Genomic DNA, 21,784 nt, shown 5'->3' with positions numbered 1-21,784 from the left:
GGCTCCTCCACCCGCCGCCCTCTCGGGAGCGCGGGGTGCTCCTGCTTCAGGAGCGGCAGCTAGGCCGGGCTCGGTGCGCCGGGGCCGCCCTTCCCGGAACGGACAGCCCCGGGACCTACCCCCGTCCCGCACCCCCCGCGGCCTTATCGCCGAGCGTCCCCCAAGACTACCGCTCCCGGCTTCCCTTGCGGTACTGCCGCCGTTTCCTGGGCGGGGTGTTGCAGCCCGCTCTCTTTCATTGGGGGCTATGGCAATGGACGAGCCCGTGGGCCAATCGCTGCCGAGCTCCGGCGGGCCGCCCTGCGGAGGTCGCCCAATGAGGGGCGGCGGGGGGCGGGCCGCAGGGGCGGTGGCGGCAGCGGCGGGCGGCCGAGCCTCGCGCGCTGCCCGGGCCCGGCCTTCGCGCCCTCCATGGCGGCCGCTGCCCGCGACCCCCTCTCCGCCGCCGGCCTCGACGAGGCGGACGAGGCGGTCCGGGGCACGTGCGAGGACGCGTCCGTCTGCAAACGGTAGCGCCGCCTGGGGCGGAGGGGGGAGCGGCGGGGTGGGCCGAACCCCTCCGGTGTCCCCCCGCACCGGGCCGCGGCCCTGGGGCGGTGCTGCCGGGGGCGAGGGCAGCCAGAGCGGACGGGGAGGCGACGAAGCACGGACCGGCTCCCGGGAAGCTGGGCTGGAGGAGAGGGGGGAAAAGCCCCTTCTTTTCCCGGGTGCCGCCCCGCAAAAGGGTGCCGCCGTGCCCGGCGGTGCCGGTGTCCTTTGTCTGCACCGAGGCCGAGAGCGTAACCCGGGGCCCGAGCGGCCGCAAGGGCCGGCTGGCCGGGGAAACACGCCCAAAGCTGTACAGCTGTATAGCAAGCTAGGCGGTATATGGGAGAATAAACGTCAAAACGTGGTCAGAGTTCCCCGTTGGTGGTGGGTGTTTGCTCTGGAGGTGCTCTTCACTTGGGCCGTAGCTTTAGCTCTTGGGTCTGCCATCAACTTTCCTGCTCCTGTTATTAAACACCTGCCCCATTTTCAACTTAGCGTTTGTTTATAAAACAGCATACAGTGATAGCTAGGATTATACTGTCTTAATAGCAGGGATCTGAAATTTCCATAATGTTCAATATCTCGGGAAAACACCGTCGTGATATTTTTCAGCATTCTTTACTTCACCTCCTCTGGAGGATGGTTGCTGGGAGGGCGATGAGTTTTGTTGCCCTGTTGTGCATGGGCGTGAATTTAACTTCTGTTATTGCTGGCTTTTTGTTCTATCCTTTTGTTATTGGTGTAGCAGCAAATTGTTGGGTGGCTGAGTTTGTTTTTGAGAGTTTACCTTTTCAAATCAGTTGTAAAACTAGGAAGTTCTATTAGAATAGAATAGCGCTGTTGTCTGTATTAAAGTGATATGTAGAAGCTCTGGAATAAGTGCAAACAGCTCATAGCATAACGATGTATAGAAGTAAAGCATGCATTGTGTGCGGTCTAAGGAACTTTAGACAGGCAATTCCTCTGTTTGGTGGGTCCTCAAGGAGGAAATATTTGAGATTAGGGTCTTCGCTTGCAGAAGTTCATCAAATAGTGCAGAGGCCATTAAAAAGATGCTTGTTTAATATGGCAACAACCAAGATTTTTAACTAGACTTTATATAACTTCTCAATTGAAATAGTTCCACATATTCAACAGATTTTTTAAACCATGTCTGCATGTACACACCCAGGTCAGAGAGTGACCTTTTCAGCCTGTGTATCTTTTAGGGTAAATCTTCATGGCCTTATTTCATAATTTTCTTATTTTTTTCCCTCTCCGGGACAGGTTTGCTGTAAGTGTTGGCTACTGGAAGGACCCTTACATCCAGTATTTTGTGAGACAAGCCAAAGAAAGAAAAGCACCTGAAATCAATAGAGGCAAGTTGGCGTGTGAATGTGAATGAAGACAGTGCAAGCATGTTCTTAACTGGTCTTGAAGAGCACCTGACAGAACGTCCATATACTTGGTATTATGGAGTGCAGGAAATACGTAAAAGAATGAGACAAGTTTTCTTCACAGTAATAATTCCATACTGTATCTGATCTTTTAAATATTATTCTTTAAATCAAAACTCTTATCCTTTGCTGTCTGTATTCTGAATGGAATGTCTCTGTGTGTCTCAGCGTGCAGTAATCTCTACAAAGCAATCAAAAAAGTTGATTTGACCCAGGACAGCAGGGTATGTCAGCTCTGGTCTCTGCAAAAGTGTGCACACCAGCTAGAATTATTCTGCTCAGTTTGAGGTGAAACTTGACTAAAACTTTTATTTACCCAAGGAATCCTGTTTTATCAGTGCATCAGATTTTGTTAGTAATTAAAAAAAACCAACCCACCAAACCCTTAGGTATCTTTAAAAAAGTGCATTATTCTTCCTAAGAAACACAATTTTTAAAATAGACTACTTAAAAATCTTAATGAGTGTTAAACATCAAGTATTATATGAAAATAATAATTAAAACCAAACTTTTTTTTTGTTAACAGGCTATTATGCTCGTGTTCATGGAGTCAGTTATCTGATTAAAGCTTTTCTAAAGAAGACAGAATGCAACTGTCAAATCGTTAATCTTGGTGCTGGCATGGATACCCTGTTCTGGAGATTAAAGGTAATGATAGCTGAGAGTAACGAACTTGGCTGAAGACAAAGATTTGTGTGGACATTGAAGCACTCTTCTGTGAGGCCTTATCGGTGCTGCATTCTGTAGCACAACATGGAGGTGTGCAGCGAGGCTGAGTACTGCAGGAGACTGCCCTGGCTGGTCTGCCTCAGTTCTCAGCTTGCTTAGAATTAGTTTAGGTACCTTTAAACCTCAGTGCACAGGAGGGGCTGCGGTTTTCCCTGGCTTTTGCCAAAAAGTGTGTGACACGAAGCTGACCTCTAGAGGACTTTCAGGAACAGAGCTTGAACTCCACATTTTGCTGTCCTCTTTAAGCCTTAAAATGTCACTTTTTTTATCCCATATTAAAACAGGAATAAGGTACCAAAGTACAGGATTGCACAGGCTCTATTTACATGTTTCTGAATTATTTGTAGAAATGTGAGTTTATATATGTAAATATATATGTCTGTTTGTATGCATGTATATAATTCACAAAAATTCCGGTTATTCAGATATTACATGATAGTATCATTCTGAGTGAACGCACCTCTAAGTCATCGTGTCTTCTCATTAGCATTTACATTTGTAAATTTGGTTTCTGGAAGAAAGCCCGAGGAGGCCAGTCACATTTCGCTTGGTCACAATTCATTGTATTTCAGTCAGTGGAAGGGAAAAAATAGTGATTTTTTTTTTTCTGAGATGTGAAGCTTTTTTCTTACCTGCATTCCTATGAAAACCATGTCAATGCACAGTTTTATTAGCTTTCCTGTAACAGTGATTTTAAAACCTAAAGTGGGGCCTGTAATTCCAATTCTTTCTCCTTGTAAAGAGCAGGTGTGGTATAATTAACGTACAGAAGATGGGACCCAGTTAATCGAGCGCTTCAGTGTTCTGACTACTGATGTAATCTACTGTTCAGAAATTCATGAGGTTGACAAGCTAGAACTAGCAGTACATATCCATCACAAAAGGATTGCTACATAGGGAGAAACTTGGTACAGCTTATCTATCAGGGCGTCAAACAGTGACAACACGAAATGAAGAGGTTTTCCCCTTTTTTGTAGTAGAGGAATACGGATGCGCTTGTAGTCTGGCTGTCAGTTTGAGGACAAATTGTGGAATGTGGTCACTTTCTGTGTAAACCCGTGCGAAATGTTCCCGATTCCTTTCTTAGAAGAATATACTGAAGATGCATGGTAAATGTAATAGTTTCCTGTTGCTATGCTCTTCTAGATCCTGATAATAAACTGTTGGAATATATGTTTCAGTGATCTAGTGTCCAGGATTGCTGCATGACGTAAAATGTTAAGTAATTTCCTTAATGCTTAGAGGAGGACATTCTAATGTCTCTCAACTGTTTTTGTTGTTTTGGTTTTTTTTTAAGCTGTGGGACATTAAGTTATACTACTGTTACAAATGCCAGTGTAGACTAAAAGAAAACTGTTTAGGACTTAAGATTGTATCTTCTTGTCATGTGCATGTGAAACTTGCATGTCCCTAACTCTAGAGTCTTACTCCAATTCTCAGGATGAAAATCTTCTCCCTAGAAAATATTTTGAAGTGGATTTTCCAATGATAGTTGCAAGAAAAATACATAATATCAAGTAAGTATAAGACCTATGTTTAGCTATGTGAAAATGAATGTAATTCAGCAAAATGTCATGAATTGCAAGCTACAATTATTTCATCTCTCTTCTGAGAAACTCTTCATGCTCTAGGATTTAGAATAAAGGTTTCATTATGCAGGCAAGTCATACATGTGACTGTGCAGCCACTATTCCAAATTAGAGAAGTTAATATGTGGAAGCTTTAGGGAGGCAGGCAGACTTTATTCTTAATTATGTAAAATATAATGGGCAAGCCTCACGATGATTAGAGGCGATTAAGTCGTCTTCTCTTACCATTGAAGACAGTAGTAAATTCCCAGACTTGCATGTTCAGTTAGAGAGGTAGGATAGCTGGTACTATACGTGAATATTCTGTTTGAATGAATACATTAAGGCTTATGGAGGATACTTGAAGAGAGTGTCTGGATTTCTCTTGAACTATTACCCCAAAACTTAAGAGTCATTGGGTATAAAACTCAACTTATTACTAAGTCTAACTTGCAAACGTTTTTATTTCCAGTAGAGGGCAGAGGTATTCTCTTCTCTGTTTTTAACACACACACACACACACACACATATATATATGTTAAAAACAAAAAAATTGTAAGCGCACTGTTAAACAAGCTCAACTGCTCAGAGATGCTTCTTCCTTCTTCCCACAGATCAAAACCTCCCCTGTCAAAACCAATTATGGAATCCCATTCAGGGGACTCTCTTCTAATAGGTGAGTCATCTTAAAAATAAGTCAGCAATGTACTGCAGCACTTTTAAAACTTTTCTGATCATTTTGTTCTGCTATGTGGGCAGGCTTTTAATGTTTGAAGTGCTGTTTGGACAGAGAATTGGGAGAGAAAAGAGGCTTTTTTCTTCTCTTACAGACGCCTGCCCATTTGTTCTGTGTCATGTTAGAAACGTCTTCTCTTGAAGTGGTTTTATTCTGCCAGAAAGTTGTTGGGTTTTTTTTCTTTTTTCTCTTGTATGTAGCTTAAGTTATGTTTTCTGTCACAGAAAAGGAAAAATGCTACTGATAATCATCTATACTGGATTAAAGTATCTATTGAGTGTTTTCCTCTGTCTTCTTTCTGTCTCATTAAGAGCACAGGTCTTTACATTTAGCAGAGTCTTCACAGAAACAGCCTGCAAAGTCCATTCTCAGGAGCCAGTGCCATTTGTTACATTTTAGTATTACGAGGATGTTAGATTCAGGTTGTCTCGTGTGGTTGTACTGTCTTGGCTTATAGCGTCATTATGTTTGTGTCAGGGTTGTAATCTGAAAACCTCTTTACTTGTGGAAAACAAGCTGAGTTCCGTTGAGTAATGTTTTCAGTGCCCAAATAGCAAATACTGCACTATCAGGAGGAACAGTAATTATCTGCATCTACGATACCAACTAATTTGTGTTAGCAGATGTGACCCTAAAACAGAGCTAGCAGTGTTTTCTCTTCCCTGATAAGATTACATCTATAGGTGCTTTTAATAAGCACAATTATAGCTAAGGATCTGGAGGGCTTGAAAGGGCCCTCCAAAGAGTGAGGAAGAGTACAGAGAGTGAGGAGGTGTGCTCGTGCTGCCAGTGGCAAGGTGTAGGTGCTTCACCCCAAGGCTCTTTTAGTGCTTTAACTTGGATCAGAGGACTGCCACACACTGAGTTGATTGTGCATATTTATGCATCTTATGCACATTTTATTGCGGCATATTAGAGGGTGTTAAGTTACCAACCTTTTAGATGTCATTTGAATGGCAGAATTCTCCATTGTACATTCAGAAAGCCCAGTGCCCCATCTCAGAAAAAGGGCTCCAAAGTACCACTGTGTTTCAGCTAAGAGACCTTCTTATAACATATCTCTTACATGCAATGAGATATGCTGCATAAGCGCTGTTAAAAAGGCATTAATACAAGGTCGATCAGAAGGGTTTGATAGTATTTGTGTTACTGAACAACTGTAGATACGTCCAGTACAGCAAAACAACTGTGAAGTTATCAAGTTGCAGTGGTGTATTGTCATCAAAAGCTACTAATTAGCAAGTTACAGCAGTCAACAGCAATTAGTGTATTGCTGTTTGAATGTATTGGAGTGGCTTGTTTCTCTAAAGCTGTTTCTCTTGTTCTTTCTCAGTGCTGGGTTTTAAATGCTTTCGAGCAGCCATTTTACTGTAACCAGGCTGATGTAGGCTCTGCTACACTGAGATCTTTGGGATGTAGCGTAATGTCCAGATATTTGGAGGTGGTGGAAGTCTGTTGTGGAATCCCAGTTTGAACTGGCAGTTTGAGTGAAATCCATGTAGCAACTCTCATTTAAGGACATATTAATGGAACTGCTTCATGTGGAAATGCCACCAGAATAGGCTGTGGACTAAGTAGACAAACAGTTGCATGAATAGAGATTTCTTACAGATCTAAAGGAACTTGACAATGAATTTGCTCAGCTACTAACTGGTATATACCCTCTCATTTTAAAACTGTCTTAGTACCTGAGAACTGGAAGGTGGCGGCTGTGACTCAAATGGGCTCCAGGAGAAATCCAGGGAACTACAGGCCAGTAGGACTGATGTCTCTACTGGACAAATTAGTAGAAACTAACAGACAGACTTAGTGGAACACAGGAATAATATAATGTGTTGAGAAAGAGTCAACATGGCTTTTGTAAAGGTAAGTTACACCTCACAGACCTATTGGAGTTCTCTATAGGAGTCAACAGATATATTGGAAAAGGACATCCAATTAATATAGTGCTTGAATTTAAAAAGTGTGTTTTGACAGTGTCCCTTATCGAAGTGTGCCAAAGAAATTGCACGGTTGTTGTGGGGGAAGGAATGGTTCTCATATGGATAAAGAGCTGGGGATGGAGGCTAGGCATATGTTGTTAATTTTCATTATGGAGGGAGATGGAGATCTGTGCTTAAGGATATGTTGTTTTTCAACACTAAGAAATGATTGGGAAAATAGAGTTATTAGTAAGTGGCAGCTTGTTGGCAAGTCCAAACTCTTCAGAGTGGTAAAGAACTGTAGAAGAATCTTGTGAAATTAGTGACTTGGTGATGAATTCAATGCGGATTAATATAAAGTGAGGCACATGGGTGGAAAAAATAGTTTGTGCCTCGCATGTGAACGATAGGCTGCTGGCTGATTATTGCTGCCTGCATACAAGATCTGGGTATTTTAATAAATAGATACATGAAAACATTGGCTCAGTAATGGTCCAGAAATCCAAATCAAACTTAAGGATTCTTAGAAAAAAGACAGAAAACAACATAGATGCCAGAATTAGTAGTACGTGTTTGTCCTCTTTTTGTCTTTTCCCTAGGTAGCTGCTGTTGGCATCTGTGAGAGGCAGGATACCATACTAGGGGGACCTTTGGTCTGACCTGATACAGCTGTTAGACTAATGCAGTGTTCTGGGAATACCGCCTGTCGTAGGGATTGTAGTGGGGCATAATGAAGCGGCATTTCCAGGTAGGGACATGTTGCTCATTTTTGTGGTTTTTGGAGTGGGGATATGGACCAGGATTTTAGAATATTGGGGAGGGAGGTTATCCCGTCCTGTCCCCGCCTCCCTTCCCCAAATCAGTTCCGCACTGCTGTCTCATGTATACCAGGAATAATTTGTTTAGATGCTTTAGGATTTGATTTTTGAGTTGTAATATCGATTGACATGACTCTTGTTCTCTTACTGCTTTTCTTCTCACACTAAATGTTTTCATTTCATGAAGCTAGTGCTAATAGACAACTTCATTGGCTTCAGGGCAACACCTCCTTTCTCCTTGCTCTTTAGACAAAGCAATGACGGCATGGCTTGACCTTCAAGTATAGGCATTTGTGGCCTCTGCCCTTGAATGCAGCAAGATGACACTTGCCAGTGAACAGCTTTGTCATTTCTTAGGGAGTGTTAGATCTCCAGGGCAAAGCAGTGAATTTGTGCAGTGATTTGACATTGCTGTGGCAATATCAGGTTAAATTGTTTCCAAAGTTCAGTGGCACTATCTGGTTTATGATGCAGTTGCTAGTATTGGGAAGTTAGTACTCCAACTTTGCTACCTTGCAAGTGCAAATTACACTTCAATGAACTATTGCCTTTCAGTGCCACTCATACGCTTTCTGCCCCTGTCTAGTCCAGCTTCGGGAGCTGGTTGTTTTAACTTCCTTTTCCCTACATTTCCAAACTTGCTTGTGACCCAACGCAGACATCAGGGGTGTTGCTGTCTTGGTGACTTGCATGCCTTGCGTTGGAGATGATCCTGTGCTTGTAAGACAAACTAAATTTCTTTGTGTTTTGACGTGTACCCTGTTCTGATGTTGTAGTTAACAAACAACCCGAGTGAGACCAATACTATGTCATGCCTGTGAGGCTGCAGAATAGGTTGTATGGGCTGGTTGTTTATAAAGCTGCCAAAGATACCTTAGGATGAAAGCCCTAATGAAGTCAGTTTGAGTCAATAGCATCCTGCATGCTGTCTCTTGGAAAACCTCCAGGAAATTGTTTCACTAATCTGAGAAGAGAGTGAGAAAAGAAAAGTTGGAATTCTTGTAGCGGAGGGAACACTGCACTTTGTGCACCTGTGATTCTATAATGCTGCTTCAGCAGATGGATTAAGGTAGTAGGTGAGTGCCCAAGGGCCATCATAAAACAGCATTTACTTGCTGGTAGCATGTTTCTGTGAGGAAAAATTTTATTGCAGTGAGGTCAAAAGGCAACTATAAGCAACTCCTGCTATGATTCAGTTACTGCAATGATGTCTAAATTTGAACCGTTTGTATTGTTACTTCTGTGCCAAAAGTCATGGCACATGACTATGTACAAGTGGTATGATCAGAGCAAAATGTTCTCCGTTGTGTGATGCATGGATAACAGAAGCGTGCACCTAGGCTGAGAGAGTCTGCGTTGGGTAGATGGGCTGGAGTGGTGGGGCTCACTTTCTTTCTCTCCTTCACTCTCCCTTCCTTTGTATTTCTCAAATGAAACCTGAATCTGGTATTTCTCACGCTTTCATTTCAGACAAGTACAAGAGAGAAACTTTGTACATAACTGAATGAGCTGAGTGTGAGCATCACAAAGAAAACAATAAGGTAGCTCCGTGCTCTAGAAAAGAACATCGTGACCAAACAACTTTGCTAAAAACCAACATGAAGTATTGACGCCTGGATAGGAATTAGTGCTTGGAATATGGGATTTTCAATGGATTAAGCCACCAGATGTTGCTGGCTATGCCAGCATTAGGGCAGTTGGCATGAGTCACAACAAGGTGGCCCTGTTTGTTTGAAAACTGCCACTGACTTGCGTGTTAGTGCAGCGTGGGTGGTGTTCTCCGGCCCGGCCAGGAGGGAAGGCTGCAGCGCTCCTGGCAGCGGCGGAGATCTGATGGAGCGTGCAGGGCTCTCATCTGTGGGGAGGTCACTGTGGCAGACACCTTCAGGAGAGTGAGATTACAGTAAGAAAAAAAAGTAGGGTTTTTTAACACCAAAAAAAATTGATTCAGTTAAAAGAAACTTCTTGTTCCTAAGAAGAAATCAATGGAGACCGTGTGACTGTGCTACCAAGCTGAAACTTGCTTTTTCTTTTTCAGCTGCTCTGTAGATAGGCAGGTATTGTAAAATACATATGCACCAACGCTGCTCAGTCAGGGTGGCAGCATATTTGCAGATTTTCATACTTAGAGCATCAAACTCTGCAATAAAGTAGAAATTGATGCCAGACCATGAGCTAGCAGTACATTATTTTCTGGGGTGTTTATGGCCATGCTTTGACTTTTAGCCTCCAGACTGGGAACAGTGGCAATTCCAGCTATCATCAGCTGCCATTGCCTTGCAATAAGTGAGTGTCTGCTATTTAAGTGTGAAGTGATGGAGAGTTGTCAGTCTGATTTTAAAATCTTGAAGTTGTTTGCCTAGTTAAGTATGATCTCTTCATCCCTTTGACTTTATATATAAAAGGATTTTTTAATGCCACGTATAGGCCAAAGGTGGAAGCTAGCAGAAAATATTACAAGGCGGTTTGGAAGAGGCTTAGCTTAAACTCTTTCCTCCTGCTTTTTTTCCTTTTGCCTCTCTTTTTGCATTTTAAAATCGACTAGTGTAAATTTCATATTTTTCCCTAAGATTTCCTTCAAGATAAAAGTATTAATCATAAATGTTGAAATATATGAATTATGTAGATATTTAATGAGGTGCTTTCAGATATGTTTAAAATGTACAATTTTTAGCAATTGTATTAGCTTGTGTATAATGTGTGTGCAGCTCTGCCTCGGTACTATCTGTGGTTGTGTTTGCCAACAACCATCAATGGAGAGTCGAGGGAAGTTGGCAGGAAAATGTGTGGAGGAACAAGTACATTCTGTTTGAATGGACCAAAGAAGGAGAACCAGGCAGCCCGGGTACTGGAAATGGAAGTAAAGTGATTGCATTTGGAGTAAAAGGCTTTTGAAGAGAGGAAGACAATCCATTCCTCATCAGCTTTCTTGGCCTTTTAAAAGTTTCTGCCGCAAGGAGTCCTGTATTAAGGCATTAAGTATACTTGGCTTTAAGGTTTAAAGAATATTTCCACAGAATCAAATCACCCTTAAAGAAACCTCTTCTAGTTTGGTGTTTGGGTTTTTTTCCAGTAGTTAACTTTGAATAGCCAGGCTATGGCTGTATGGCTGTTTATTTTCACTTGTCCACAACCTGCATCTCCAAAAACAACTGTCTGCAGGGCTGCACAGCTCAGCACTGAGGATCGCCCAGGTAGCTTCCTTTGGCCATCCCCTCTCCCACCATGTCAAGGCGTAACAGAAATTCGGTGGGGTTTGTTCATGCGTATACAGGCTTATTAAAGACAATGTTAGTAATTTCGATTGCTGAAATTTGAACCATTTTGAAGGACAGTTTTCTAATCTAAAGCTTGGGAGGTTTTGCTCTTTCCTGTTCTTCAGTGATAAAAATGCTTGAATCAACATGGTGTAAGCAAGAGACATTTACTTCCACCTCTGAAGTGTTTGTACTACATCTGTTACTGGATCACTTAAAAATTTTTGTAGTTTATTTCTGGTTATAATTAACGTACTAGTATGTCCAAGTCAATGAAGCTGGACAAGAAGATTGCATTAATTTCATACTAATTGTGGTGACTGACGCTTACTGTGCTGTATCTCTGGACAGCAAACCAATCGCTATATAAATACTTTCCTGTGTGTGGTGGGTTTTTTTTGTGTGGCTTTTTTTGATGCCATTATCATGGCCTTGATATAATAACTTAAATAGAAGGGTGTGGGAAGTCGTAAAGCTCTTACAGAACATGCACATGGAAAAAAGCCTTGACTCAAAATGTTGAATCATTTGCCATACAACTCTTTTCTTTTTTTCTTTCTTCTTTTTTTCTTTCTTCTTTTTTTCTTTCTTCTTTTTTTCTTTCTTCTTTTTTTCTTTCTTCTTTTTTTCTTTCTTCTTTTTTTCTTTCTTCTTTTTTTCTTTCTTCTTTTTTTCTTTCTTCTTTTTTTCTTTCTTCTTTTTCCCCATCCCTCCTCCCCCCCCCCCCAACTGTTCTGGTTTCTGTGTCTGTTCAGAGATGTTGTGGAAAGACAGCTCTTGTCACTTGCTAGTGCCATTTTCAGACAGTTGGTCACTTGACAACTAAACGGAGGTCCATCTTCCAGAACGTTTGAAGCACTGCTTAATTTAATAAATTGCCTTTCCCGCCCTCCCAATTTTTTTTTTACCTCTCCTGAAATGGAAAACCCCTTTCATCCTGTCTCTTCAGCCGCTTGGCTGCTCTTTCTCTCTTCACCTAGCTCTTGACATCTGCTCCCATATTACCGGTCAGGAGCTGTGTCTGTCTGTAGCAGGATCCCAAACGGAGCTGTGCGAGAGCTTGCTGCCGCAGCCGGATATTGACTGGCCATTACAAGACCACTTCAAACTCTCACGCTGGGTTTTTTTCACTGTTTACCTTACTTATTTTACTGCTTGCTCTGTCACATTCATATGCTAAGAGGGGAAAACTATGTGCTATTCTGTCCTAATAACTTCAAGCTAAAGCGTGAAAGAGCAATCTGATATATTCCCACAGAACTTAACGTCTTTAAGTGTGCTTGATACTGCACTTGTAAAATGCTTTCTATGGGGACTGGGCTCATCTAGTTGAATTGATTGCAACTGGTTGTCATAATTATTGATAGCAAGATGCTCATGTTGCTGCTGGCTTCCTTACCGTTTTGCTAGTATGGCAAAGTGTCTTTTGACTTTAGTATTAGTTCCTCCTTCATGTTGGAAAGCATTTATGGGAGCTTGCTGCCTGTTGTATCCCAGGGTGAATATTTGTTTCTCAGAATACCTTTTCTAATTTGACTCTACACTTAAATGCCATCGCTAGATCATACGAAAAGGCTAAATGATAACTTTTTTTGGCCCCCAAATCTGTGTCTACTACCCATATATATTATATAGCTATATGTATTGTTAATTTATATAGCTATACCTATTGTTAATATTTGGAACGTTGTTATGCTTAACTTAGTTTTTCAGAAATTGGTGTACTTTTTTTAAATGTAGTTCCTTATGTACATACGTTGGGCCATCTAAAAAGACTCCACAAACAAAACAAAAAACCCTGCCTTTAATCTTCACATTTTTCTTCTCTCTGCATTCCTTGAAACCATGGTAACGGATGGGATAACCTATCTGCATTAGAGTGGCTGCGGAGTGAAAGAGTAGGCTTGTTGCAGAGTCTGATGCTAATATATCACCATCTGTAAACCACAACAATCAGTTGTGAAATTAATGTTTTAAAAAGAAGAGTTTGCCGTTAATTGTTAGGTATAACAGATCAAACTTTGTCTTCAAATTCATATGTTCCTGTGTATTTTTTTAACTTATAATTTCAGCGTCCCTCTTATTTGTAACTGTTAGTCTCTCAAAATTTTAAACTTGCAGATTCTCACAGCCTAGACTCCAGTCGATATTCCATAGTAGGAGCAGATCTCCGTTTCTCATCAGATCTGGAGGAAAAGCTAAAGAAACATAACCTGGATATACAGTAAGGTTATTTTTTTTATTTTTTTTTTTTTATGAGGGCTTGTGGAAGTGTACTGGTGAGAGTAAAGTCAGGCTTGGGCATACAGTATCTGCATCCAGCGCTCATTATGCTATTTCCATGGTTACCTTTTCCTGAGCCCTTTGAGCAGAAGGAATTGTTCAGACACCTCATGCAGCCTCACTGAGCCGAGCAGGCTGGCATTGCTGTGACTGCTTGGTAGTTCCAAGTCTTAAGCAAGGTTGTTCCTTCCGTAGTCTATTCTGCAAACTGCATTTTCATCCTTCCTGAGAAGATGAAAGATTACAGAACTATTTGCTTCTTGTTCTTAAAACACTGCGGGGAATGAAGTATGAATGGCTTTCTGTGACTGTGTTTCTGGTGGTTGGTTCTCTTTGGGGTATATGATCCTTTCGCACGAGTTAAAGCTCTTGTTGCAGGGCAGGCAGCTGTAATTTCTTCTTGCTTTCTCCCCCATCCCTTGCCCTGGAGGGGATGAGTTCCTGCAGCAGCCATTTTCTGCCTCAGAGCTCATACAAGTTTTCTTTCTCTACTTCATGAATTTGGTTGCAAATTTAGTTAGTAGAATCATAAGTTGTTCAAGGGGAATTTCTAAACTAGAGATGTATCAGAATGTCATAAATTGCTTTTTTTAAAAGTTGGTTCAGTTGCATTTAGTTTTAATGCTGACTGATGGGCAGTACCTAGATCAGTGAACATCTTCCACCCCTATTGTAAGGGCTGTATGAGTCAAGATTTCTGGGAGCTTAGCTGGTAAAATGAAGAATAATTCTGTCAATGTTAAATTATTTCAGAGTTTTATCTTTGTAATTATTTTCTATTGTCTCCACTTAAACCCCCTATTGTTCCCTAGACCTTTTGGTAAAGTGATTGTCATGGACTACTTTGAGAACTTAACTCCGGAAGCTAATATCTGGGATTTTATTGTTCAAGCGTGAGGCTTCTGGAGGGGGCAGGATTTAAGTTTTCGGAGTGGATGATGGACATATCTTTCAAATATAAGATATATAAATAGCAGCTATCTGGCTGGGTGGGAGAGAGCATATGGGTAAGCAGAATGCATCAAATTGCCATTTAAATCTTTACACTTCCATCTTCTGAAATCTTGCCTTGGTTGCCTACATTGCTGCTCCTTGTGGAATTTCTCCTGCTTCTAGTGACTTTTCTTTTTCCTGTTCATTCTAGCAATTAAAAGAAAACTCCATAATTCTGAGGAAAATTACTCGTGTAGCTGTCTATTTTTGTTTTTTTGTGGATGGAGGGGGAAGAGGCAATGTACAAACTATAGATTGCATTTTGTTAGATAATAATATGTGAAGCTTATTTTACAGATATTGAACAAATTTGTCCAATTAAAATTCTTCTTAGAACTTTTTTTAAAGAGAAATATTTTTTTTCAATTTGTATTTTATTCCTAATTTTACTGATCTCTAAAAGAGTGCGGATTGTGTATATAGGGTACAATTCTTCTGCAAAGTGAATTTTAATATGCACTTCAGTTCATGCTATCACAGTTCAGAGAAGACTTACAGAATACACATTCTTCTGTGTTGATAGTATGGCTGAGTTAGGAGAGATTGTTTCCTATTATCTCTGGTTTGTAACCATGGGAGTCCCCTGTGGTTAATTCATCGACTGCCAGAAAACCCAGTTCTAGTCAACTTGATGAAGTTATTTCATTCAGTCTTAAATGTCTAGTTCATTAAAAAGGGTAGCTCTTTTAAGAAGTTTTAGGGACATGAAATTACTTGCTTGCTAATAATTCTTTGTAGATTTTTCTTGTTCTCTTGCTAGAAATAGTTATCTTGTTTTTTTGTTTTAAAGTTTGCCAACGCTTCTGGTAGCGGAGTGTGTGCTGGTTTACATGACACCACAGCAATCTGCAAATCTTTTAAAGTGGGCAGCAAGCACTTTTCCAGTGGCGATGTTTATAAATTATGAGCAGGTAAACCAAAAATGGCATTTTTAGACCTGCATTATTGTCTTAAAAATTGCTCTCAGAAGTGGGAGTTCTGCTTGTAAAATAAGTGGACCATATCCTTTTGTATAGACAGCAGTTTCTGCTGAATTTCATCAGTAATGTGGTAGATCTGTTAGCTCGTTGTAAAGAATATACAGCTATTCTGAAAGACAATTTTTGGACTATGTTGAACCAAAATAACTGAGACTTAATCCATATCTGGAGAAAACCATAGAATATTGGTTTAGATAAGACAGAGGAAAAAGAAATGATGCTGAATGTTGGATATGAGTGTATAACATTACATAATTACCTTTCTGTGTTCTTTGGCAAAGTGGAGCAGAAATCACATCAGCATGAACTCAGCTTCTCTGTATGCTGCCTCGGGGGAACTAGGTGGCTCCAGGAATTAGTAATAGGATCTTCCAAGCTGTAAATCACTGCTAGAGAGCTGAACCAAGTTGCCAACAATATAATTTCCAGTGCCCAGTCCCTGTGTCAGTAAAGGCAGTAGCATTGCCACCATTAAACTGGCACTCAACTTGTAAACATGAGGTAGCTGAGGAGATTGTGGCAGTGGGAAATGAGACCTAGTGTAAGAATGTGAAACTTACTTTAATGTTATCCTGTACGTTTTATGACATAGACAATTCAAGAGTTTAACCAAGTTACTGCTTTTCACTGCGATTACATTCTTTTCGGAAGGGGGAACACTTTTGTCTCATTCTCTACCTGAGGTGAATATGACGGACCGGTTTGGACAGATCATGATTGAGAACTTGCAGAGACGACAGTGTAACCTGGCTGGAGTGGAAGTTTGCAGATCCTTAGACTCTCAGGTAAAGGGGTGCAGAGCTCTGGCTGTGTTTGATATTAAACTTAATTAATCTGTCTGCTAGTTCTGCCTCTGTGTGTGCACTGTAAGGCTCAGAGCAGTGACCAAAGCAGGTTTGGGGTGGGGCAGCTGCTACCTACTGAAACCCTTTCCTATCCATGTTACAGTGGTTCCCTGTTACCAATGCCATGGTTGCTCGGTATCACTTAGTTTCGGTAGTTGTACAGAAACCGCAGTAGGTCAGAGCACAGCTCCATCTATCCCACTGTCCTCTCTGCGCAGAGGTTAGCAGCAGATGCTTAGAAAAGAGTGTAAGAGCTCTTCAAAGAACAGGTCAAGCAGATGGCCTACAAAATCCTTAGGGGGAAAAATGTTCTCTAGTATTTTTCCTTGAGTCCTCTGAAAACTGTGCTGCTTGTTTATTTTACAGAGGGAACGATTGCTGTTAAATGGCTGGGAAACTGCACGTGCCATTGATATGATGAAAGTGTACAGCTTTTTGCCACAGGCTGACGTCAAAAGGTATTACTGATAGCTTGCTTGCAGCTGAAAGTCATCTTCAGATGCCATTTCCAAGGTAGTTCACGTCAATATGTAGTATGGGATGCCCTAGTATAACAGAGAGGAGGCTGTGTGCAGATGCTAGCTAGGTAGACAGAACATGTCTGAGTCTGAAGCTCTGCAGAGCCTTAAGGATAATGCCAGGAGCAACATTAATGATCCAGAGAGTTATTGCTGCCAGGAGTAGACTGGAAGTGGTGATGTTTTATTTGGGTGTGATATAAAGCATCTCGTGACAGAAATTTGCAGATAAAAGATGCTACAGAAACACTGTGTTGAGTTTTTACAGTACCTAAGATGTTTCTTGTGAACATCCAGCCTCCACAACACTAGATGGGTGGAGTGGAGTCCTAAAATATACTCAGGACAGGCGGCCACTTTTCATGTCCCCAAGGGAGATGACATCCAGGTGTTTGCTTCAGTCTTGTAGTCCTAGGTAAGATTACTTATCCGTTTGCTTTTTTACTGCAAGTGGGTGGAAAATGGCCAGTTCTGATCTTCCCTCCCTTCTTCCTTGGCAGCATATTTAGGTAATGAGCCAAGGCAGGGCAGTAATTTATTGCTGTGACCTATTGTACTATGCAAGCAAAGAGGGAGAAAGAGGAGAGGTGTGCCCAACAGCATGGTGTGACTGTCTCTCAACAGATGGATGCATCTTCCGTTCATACCATCTTCATGAGCTAGACTGCTGGGTCTGTAGACAGAGCTCAGTACATAAAGGGTATAACTAAAGGCTGTTGTAACAGTAATCTGCATGGATTTTGTTAAATTTTTTGCATTAAAGAAAAGCTAAAAAGGGGGAAACTGTTTTTAATGAGTAGCTTCTAAGGTATATAATATGAAGTGTGAATTGCTATGAGTCATTCATTAACTATAGTTTGAATTAGCCGAACAAGTTACCTTGGTCAAAATAAGTATTCACATATGGGGATTTCTCAAACCATGGAACTGAACAGGTGAGACTGAAAATCATAGGTTGTTTAAATAGGAACGATGACTGTGATTGTACCATATGGCACTTGTGGAGAGACATAGCTTGTACTTTCTTTGCAGCATTTTTAACTACCTTAGATCTGTTCAGCTCCTTCCACTTGTTCCAAATGCCAAGAAATAGGTTACGTAAACTCTGTCCTTCGGTATTAATGAGGAAAATAATGCTTTCTATTTATACAAATCTTTACAAAAGTGTTCTTCTGCAGCACTTGCACATCTGTGAGTGTATTTAGGAACTTTTGCCCCTCAGCCTCTTTTGATCCTCAGTAGCAGCCCTTCCAAATATTTAGCATGGAAAATAAACACTCTGATATTCAAGTAACCTAGAGTGAGAGAGGAATGTGCCAAGTTAAACTTTTTAAAGCAAAGCACAGCTTGGGAGAAGTTCTCCCATTTGTTTGGTGGAAGACATTCAAAGATCTTACTTCAAGAATGTTAGGTAGGAACCATTTTAGGAAAAAAATTGTTAGATCTTATATGTACCATTTGGTTTGTGCTTCATCATGAGCTCATGTGGGAGAGTTGTTAGAAGCTGCACTGGTGTACCCGTCACTCTTCCAAGACATAATATGGACTTGTTGTGATTGTCTGGAGAAAATACTATCTTCAACTGTTCACTGTAATCCTTTGGTGAAGATAAATCTCTTTCCATTAGGCTGTACTGTTGTGTCTACTTAAATCCAGCAAGACCAGATACATGCAGTAAAAGGGGTTAGAGGAGAAATACTAGTATTTGTGAGAAGTTACACAGATCAGTCCTGGAACACGAAATTCCAGGGGTGAGAAGTTGAAATTTGTTTCATACATTGACAACAAAGGCTAGGAGTAGTGGTGGTATCTTCATTATAGACAAATACCTGTATTAATTTACTAGAAAGGTAACTGCCTTGTTCACCATAGTTTTCACTCCTATGGAGGGAAGAGTAGTACATTAAAAACTGTACTGAGACTCCAGCTTGAATCACAATTTTTATTTTCTTCCTACAGAATAGAAGCACTTGAATTCCTAGATGAAAAGGAACTGTTTGAACAACTAATGCAGCACTACTGCATCTGCTGGGCTTCAAAGGACAGCAGTAATCTGGGTAATGTTCTCCAACATCTAGGAGGTGACCCTTCACATTGAAATCTTATGTGGAAAGACGGGGACTATATACACCAGGTGTATGATGGAAGTATCCTGTAGCAGGAATGGGGTCTGCTTCTCTGTTTTTGTTGGGGCTGTGAACACCTCCCAGGTGGTGTCTCATGACTGTTTCTCCACAGCCTTTTGAGGGTTTGTATAGGCATCTGAGTTGCCCAAGAGGAAGCCTGTCCAGCACAGGGGAGTTAGAATTTTTACACCGAAAGATGCCGTATGGGTTACTTTAAATAACTGCCTGCGTTATACTATCAGTGCTAATTGAAAGACTTACAAATCGTATGCATGTAAAGTGCCATATGGGCACACGGTATATGAAATCACAGTGTCCTGACAACATAAAAATAAATTTGTATTACTTAGCCCAGTCTTCTTCTGCACTGTCCCCATTTACATCCATCCGAGACTTAAGTTTTCCACGCTGCTTTCTCCTGGGGGAAAAAAATTCCCTCTGAAGTTAACTCTTTTAAATGTTCCTTTTGTTCTTAAAATTCTGTCTCTCCTAGACTGGAATTTCTTTGAAACAGAGAAACTTGATTTATGCTTTAGGTAGCATTGTGTATGTTGCTGCTGCTTAAGAAATAATAAAATCAAAAGACTTGTGGTTCAAGTGAAGGATGGATGTCTACAGTCATTATTTGTCCAAATTAGAAAGACAACTCTGTTGCAGACGCAGTTTATCTCTACTTCTGTCTGCAATTTCAGGAACTTTAGTATTTCCAGAAAACTTCTCTGCCTCCCAGTTTGTATCTTTTTCCTCCCCTTCTCCTTCTCTGCCCTTCCCTTGCTCCTGACAAAGCAGTATTCAAGAACAGATTTTATTTGCTGTTCCTTAGCAAACGTGAATAGATGTAATCTCTGCTGAAGTTGTGCAGCCAGACTGAGTAGCAAAGCATCTGATACAGCTGGTAAAACTAGATCTTCAACACCCTCTTGCTGCTGCTGTAACAGAAGTGCTAGCTTGTGGTGTCTGCAGACCTGAATCCTACAACTTTGATGGTTTTGAGCTGCAGAAATGCACATTTTCCATTTGATTTCTTATGGCTAAGAAGTGATGACTGTAACACAGAACTTATTTCTAGAAGAACTAAGGCCAAAAAGTTTACCTGTTCATAGTAGCCAGTATTCCTGGGATCTCCAGCATTATTCTTTGCTGTGATTAGAGAAGTATTTAGGACCATTTGGGGTACTGAGGTTAAGTGATGGAGCATATCTTAGAAGTCAAAAAAGACAGATCTCAAAGGAGATAATCAAATGTCTAATGCATGGATATGCTTTAATCTAAAGCAGGTTTTCTTTATCCAGGGTGAATTTACTGCCCTCATGAACAGTACTTTCCCCAGCCTTCTCTCTTTAATTTCATGGGCAGACCCTTAGGTTCAGCAGCAGCCTCTGTGTTGTTCCTTCTGCCATGAATAACTTCAGTACTCCTTCAGGTTGGCTTATTCAAATTAATTGCTGCATCACAATCAAAAAAGGGTTAAAAAAGTACAGATCAACCTGTTTCCTAATTTCCTTTCCTCTCACCAAATCCTTTACATTTAAGTTTAAAAAAAAAAAAAATTTCTCAAAGCATCCTTCTTCCTGTGTCTGACTGTCCTAATAGTAGTGAAGTGCAGGTAGGATAAGAATAAACACTTGTTTCTCTCCCCATCCCCCTTTCTTTTCAAATAGGTCTTGCAAACATCACATTCTAAGGTATTTGCTGGAGGGAAGCCGTGGGCCCAGAAGCCACAGCGACTGCCTTCTGCTTGAGACAAGATCACAGAAATGATGGGACTTTGCATGTGCCAACTTCAGTCTGCGCATCTGTGTAAGCAGCGCCGGTACAGAAGGCGATGGGTGCTGCTGATGACGACTGTCCTGTTGGCTTTTGGTAGTTTTAATGAATCTTTTTTGCCCATTGTGAGCAATTGTTGTGAGGCAAGACTTGCCTCCCATTCCCAGATATATAATGACGGACTTTCATAAGATGTCAGTAATTCCTGTTTAAAAGCTTGCCTTCCTTAGTTTAAAACTGAAAGTAAAGTGTTCTTGGATTATATGATTTTCCTCTTTTGTCTTTTTGTGGATGTGTAAAATGTATTTGTGACAGGAAGCTGGGAAAACAATGCTGGTGAGCTGCATTATTGGATATCTGCACTGTGCACGGCTGATCATGAAGGTTAAGTTTTGTTAATTTGCATTCTGTTCAGGTTTAATTTTTATGAAGTGTTACCACGTTAGCTTTCTCCAGGCTTTACTGTTGCTACAAGGCTGTCACTATACTAGGTATGTTCTTGTAGGGGAAGGGTGAAAGAAGAAGGGGAGCTGTGATTCTTGTTCAGTGATGTACAAGAAAGTGGATGATGTTAAAGTAGACTTTATTTAACTGGGAAGGGCTTAGCTTGGCAGTTCAGCACTGGGATGGTGAAGGTAAGAAAGAAATTAATCTAAATTTGCACTGCTTCTGGTAGTATCTTTACACCAGTTTCTCATTCTTCTTTCTTTCCCCTTAAAAGAAACAAAACAAAATCCCAACAGCAATGAAAGACCTTGCCCTGTTGTTTGAAATTTAATCTTGCAACCTTCCTATGAGAAAAATAATAAATGTTTAGTATTTATAATTTGCCTAGTGTCTTACTCATTAGAAATTACCTATTTATATCTGGTTTAGTGACTACGTTTTTCCTCTGTCACCAAATGCCTCACCAAGAGTATTTTTTTAAAGCAGTTGCAAGCATAACCAACCATTTTTGTACTGTATGTGATTTTCTGCAGTGTAAGAATACCTCGCTTTGGAAATAGTTGACATGGGCTTGGACTGGAGATGCAGGGAAGGAAATTATTGAGATACCAGAAAAAGTAAACAGTTCTTGGAAGTGACGGTCATAATTTCAGAGGAACAGAAGCAGTAAAAAGAAATGGCCTTCCCTTCACTGCCCTCCTCTCTGTCACTGATTTTAGTCACTGGTAGCTACAGGCCACCTGCTGTTACGTTTGTGTCAAGCTGATTTCTTAAATGACAAGGCACAGAAATAGAGTATTTGGTTAATGTTCTGCTCGGTCTTTGCAAAGT

The 21,784-nt window shown here is 41.0% G+C and overlaps 1 protein-coding gene across 2 annotated transcripts; it reads left to right on the top strand.

Annotated features, from left to right (window-relative positions):
• The first annotated feature begins 138 nt into the window (after window positions 1–138).
• On the top strand, window positions 139–20,770 carry LCMT1 (leucine carboxyl methyltransferase 1). Of its 2 annotated transcripts, none has more exons than XM_050905974.1 (11): window positions 139–190; window positions 1,795–1,886; window positions 2,491–2,612; window positions 4,134–4,210; window positions 4,876–4,937; window positions 13,116–13,218; window positions 15,061–15,181; window positions 15,934–16,035; window positions 16,462–16,553; window positions 18,573–18,670; window positions 20,401–20,770. In XM_050905974.1, exons 3-11 carry the CDS (start codon window positions 2,586–2,588, stop codon window positions 20,421–20,423), a joined length of 705 nt encoding a protein of 234 aa, XP_050761931.1. In that variant the 5' UTR covers window positions 139–190; window positions 1,795–1,886; window positions 2,491–2,585; the 3' UTR covers window positions 20,424–20,770. The 2 variants fall into 2 exon arrangements, with proteins under 2 accessions (XP_050761931.1, XP_050761930.1); XM_050905973.1 differs by lacking the exon at window positions 139–190 and adding an exon at window positions 412–509.
• Window positions 20,771–21,784: the final 1,014 nt, after the last annotated feature.

Source organism: Gymnogyps californianus, chromosome 15 (assembly GCF_018139145.2).
Source record: "Gymnogyps californianus isolate 813 chromosome 15, ASM1813914v2, whole genome shotgun sequence".
NCBI lineage: Eukaryota > Metazoa > Chordata > Aves > Accipitriformes > Cathartidae > Gymnogyps > Gymnogyps californianus.
Note: the sequence above shows the minus strand (reverse complement) of the source record. Positions and strands in the feature narration are given on the sequence as shown.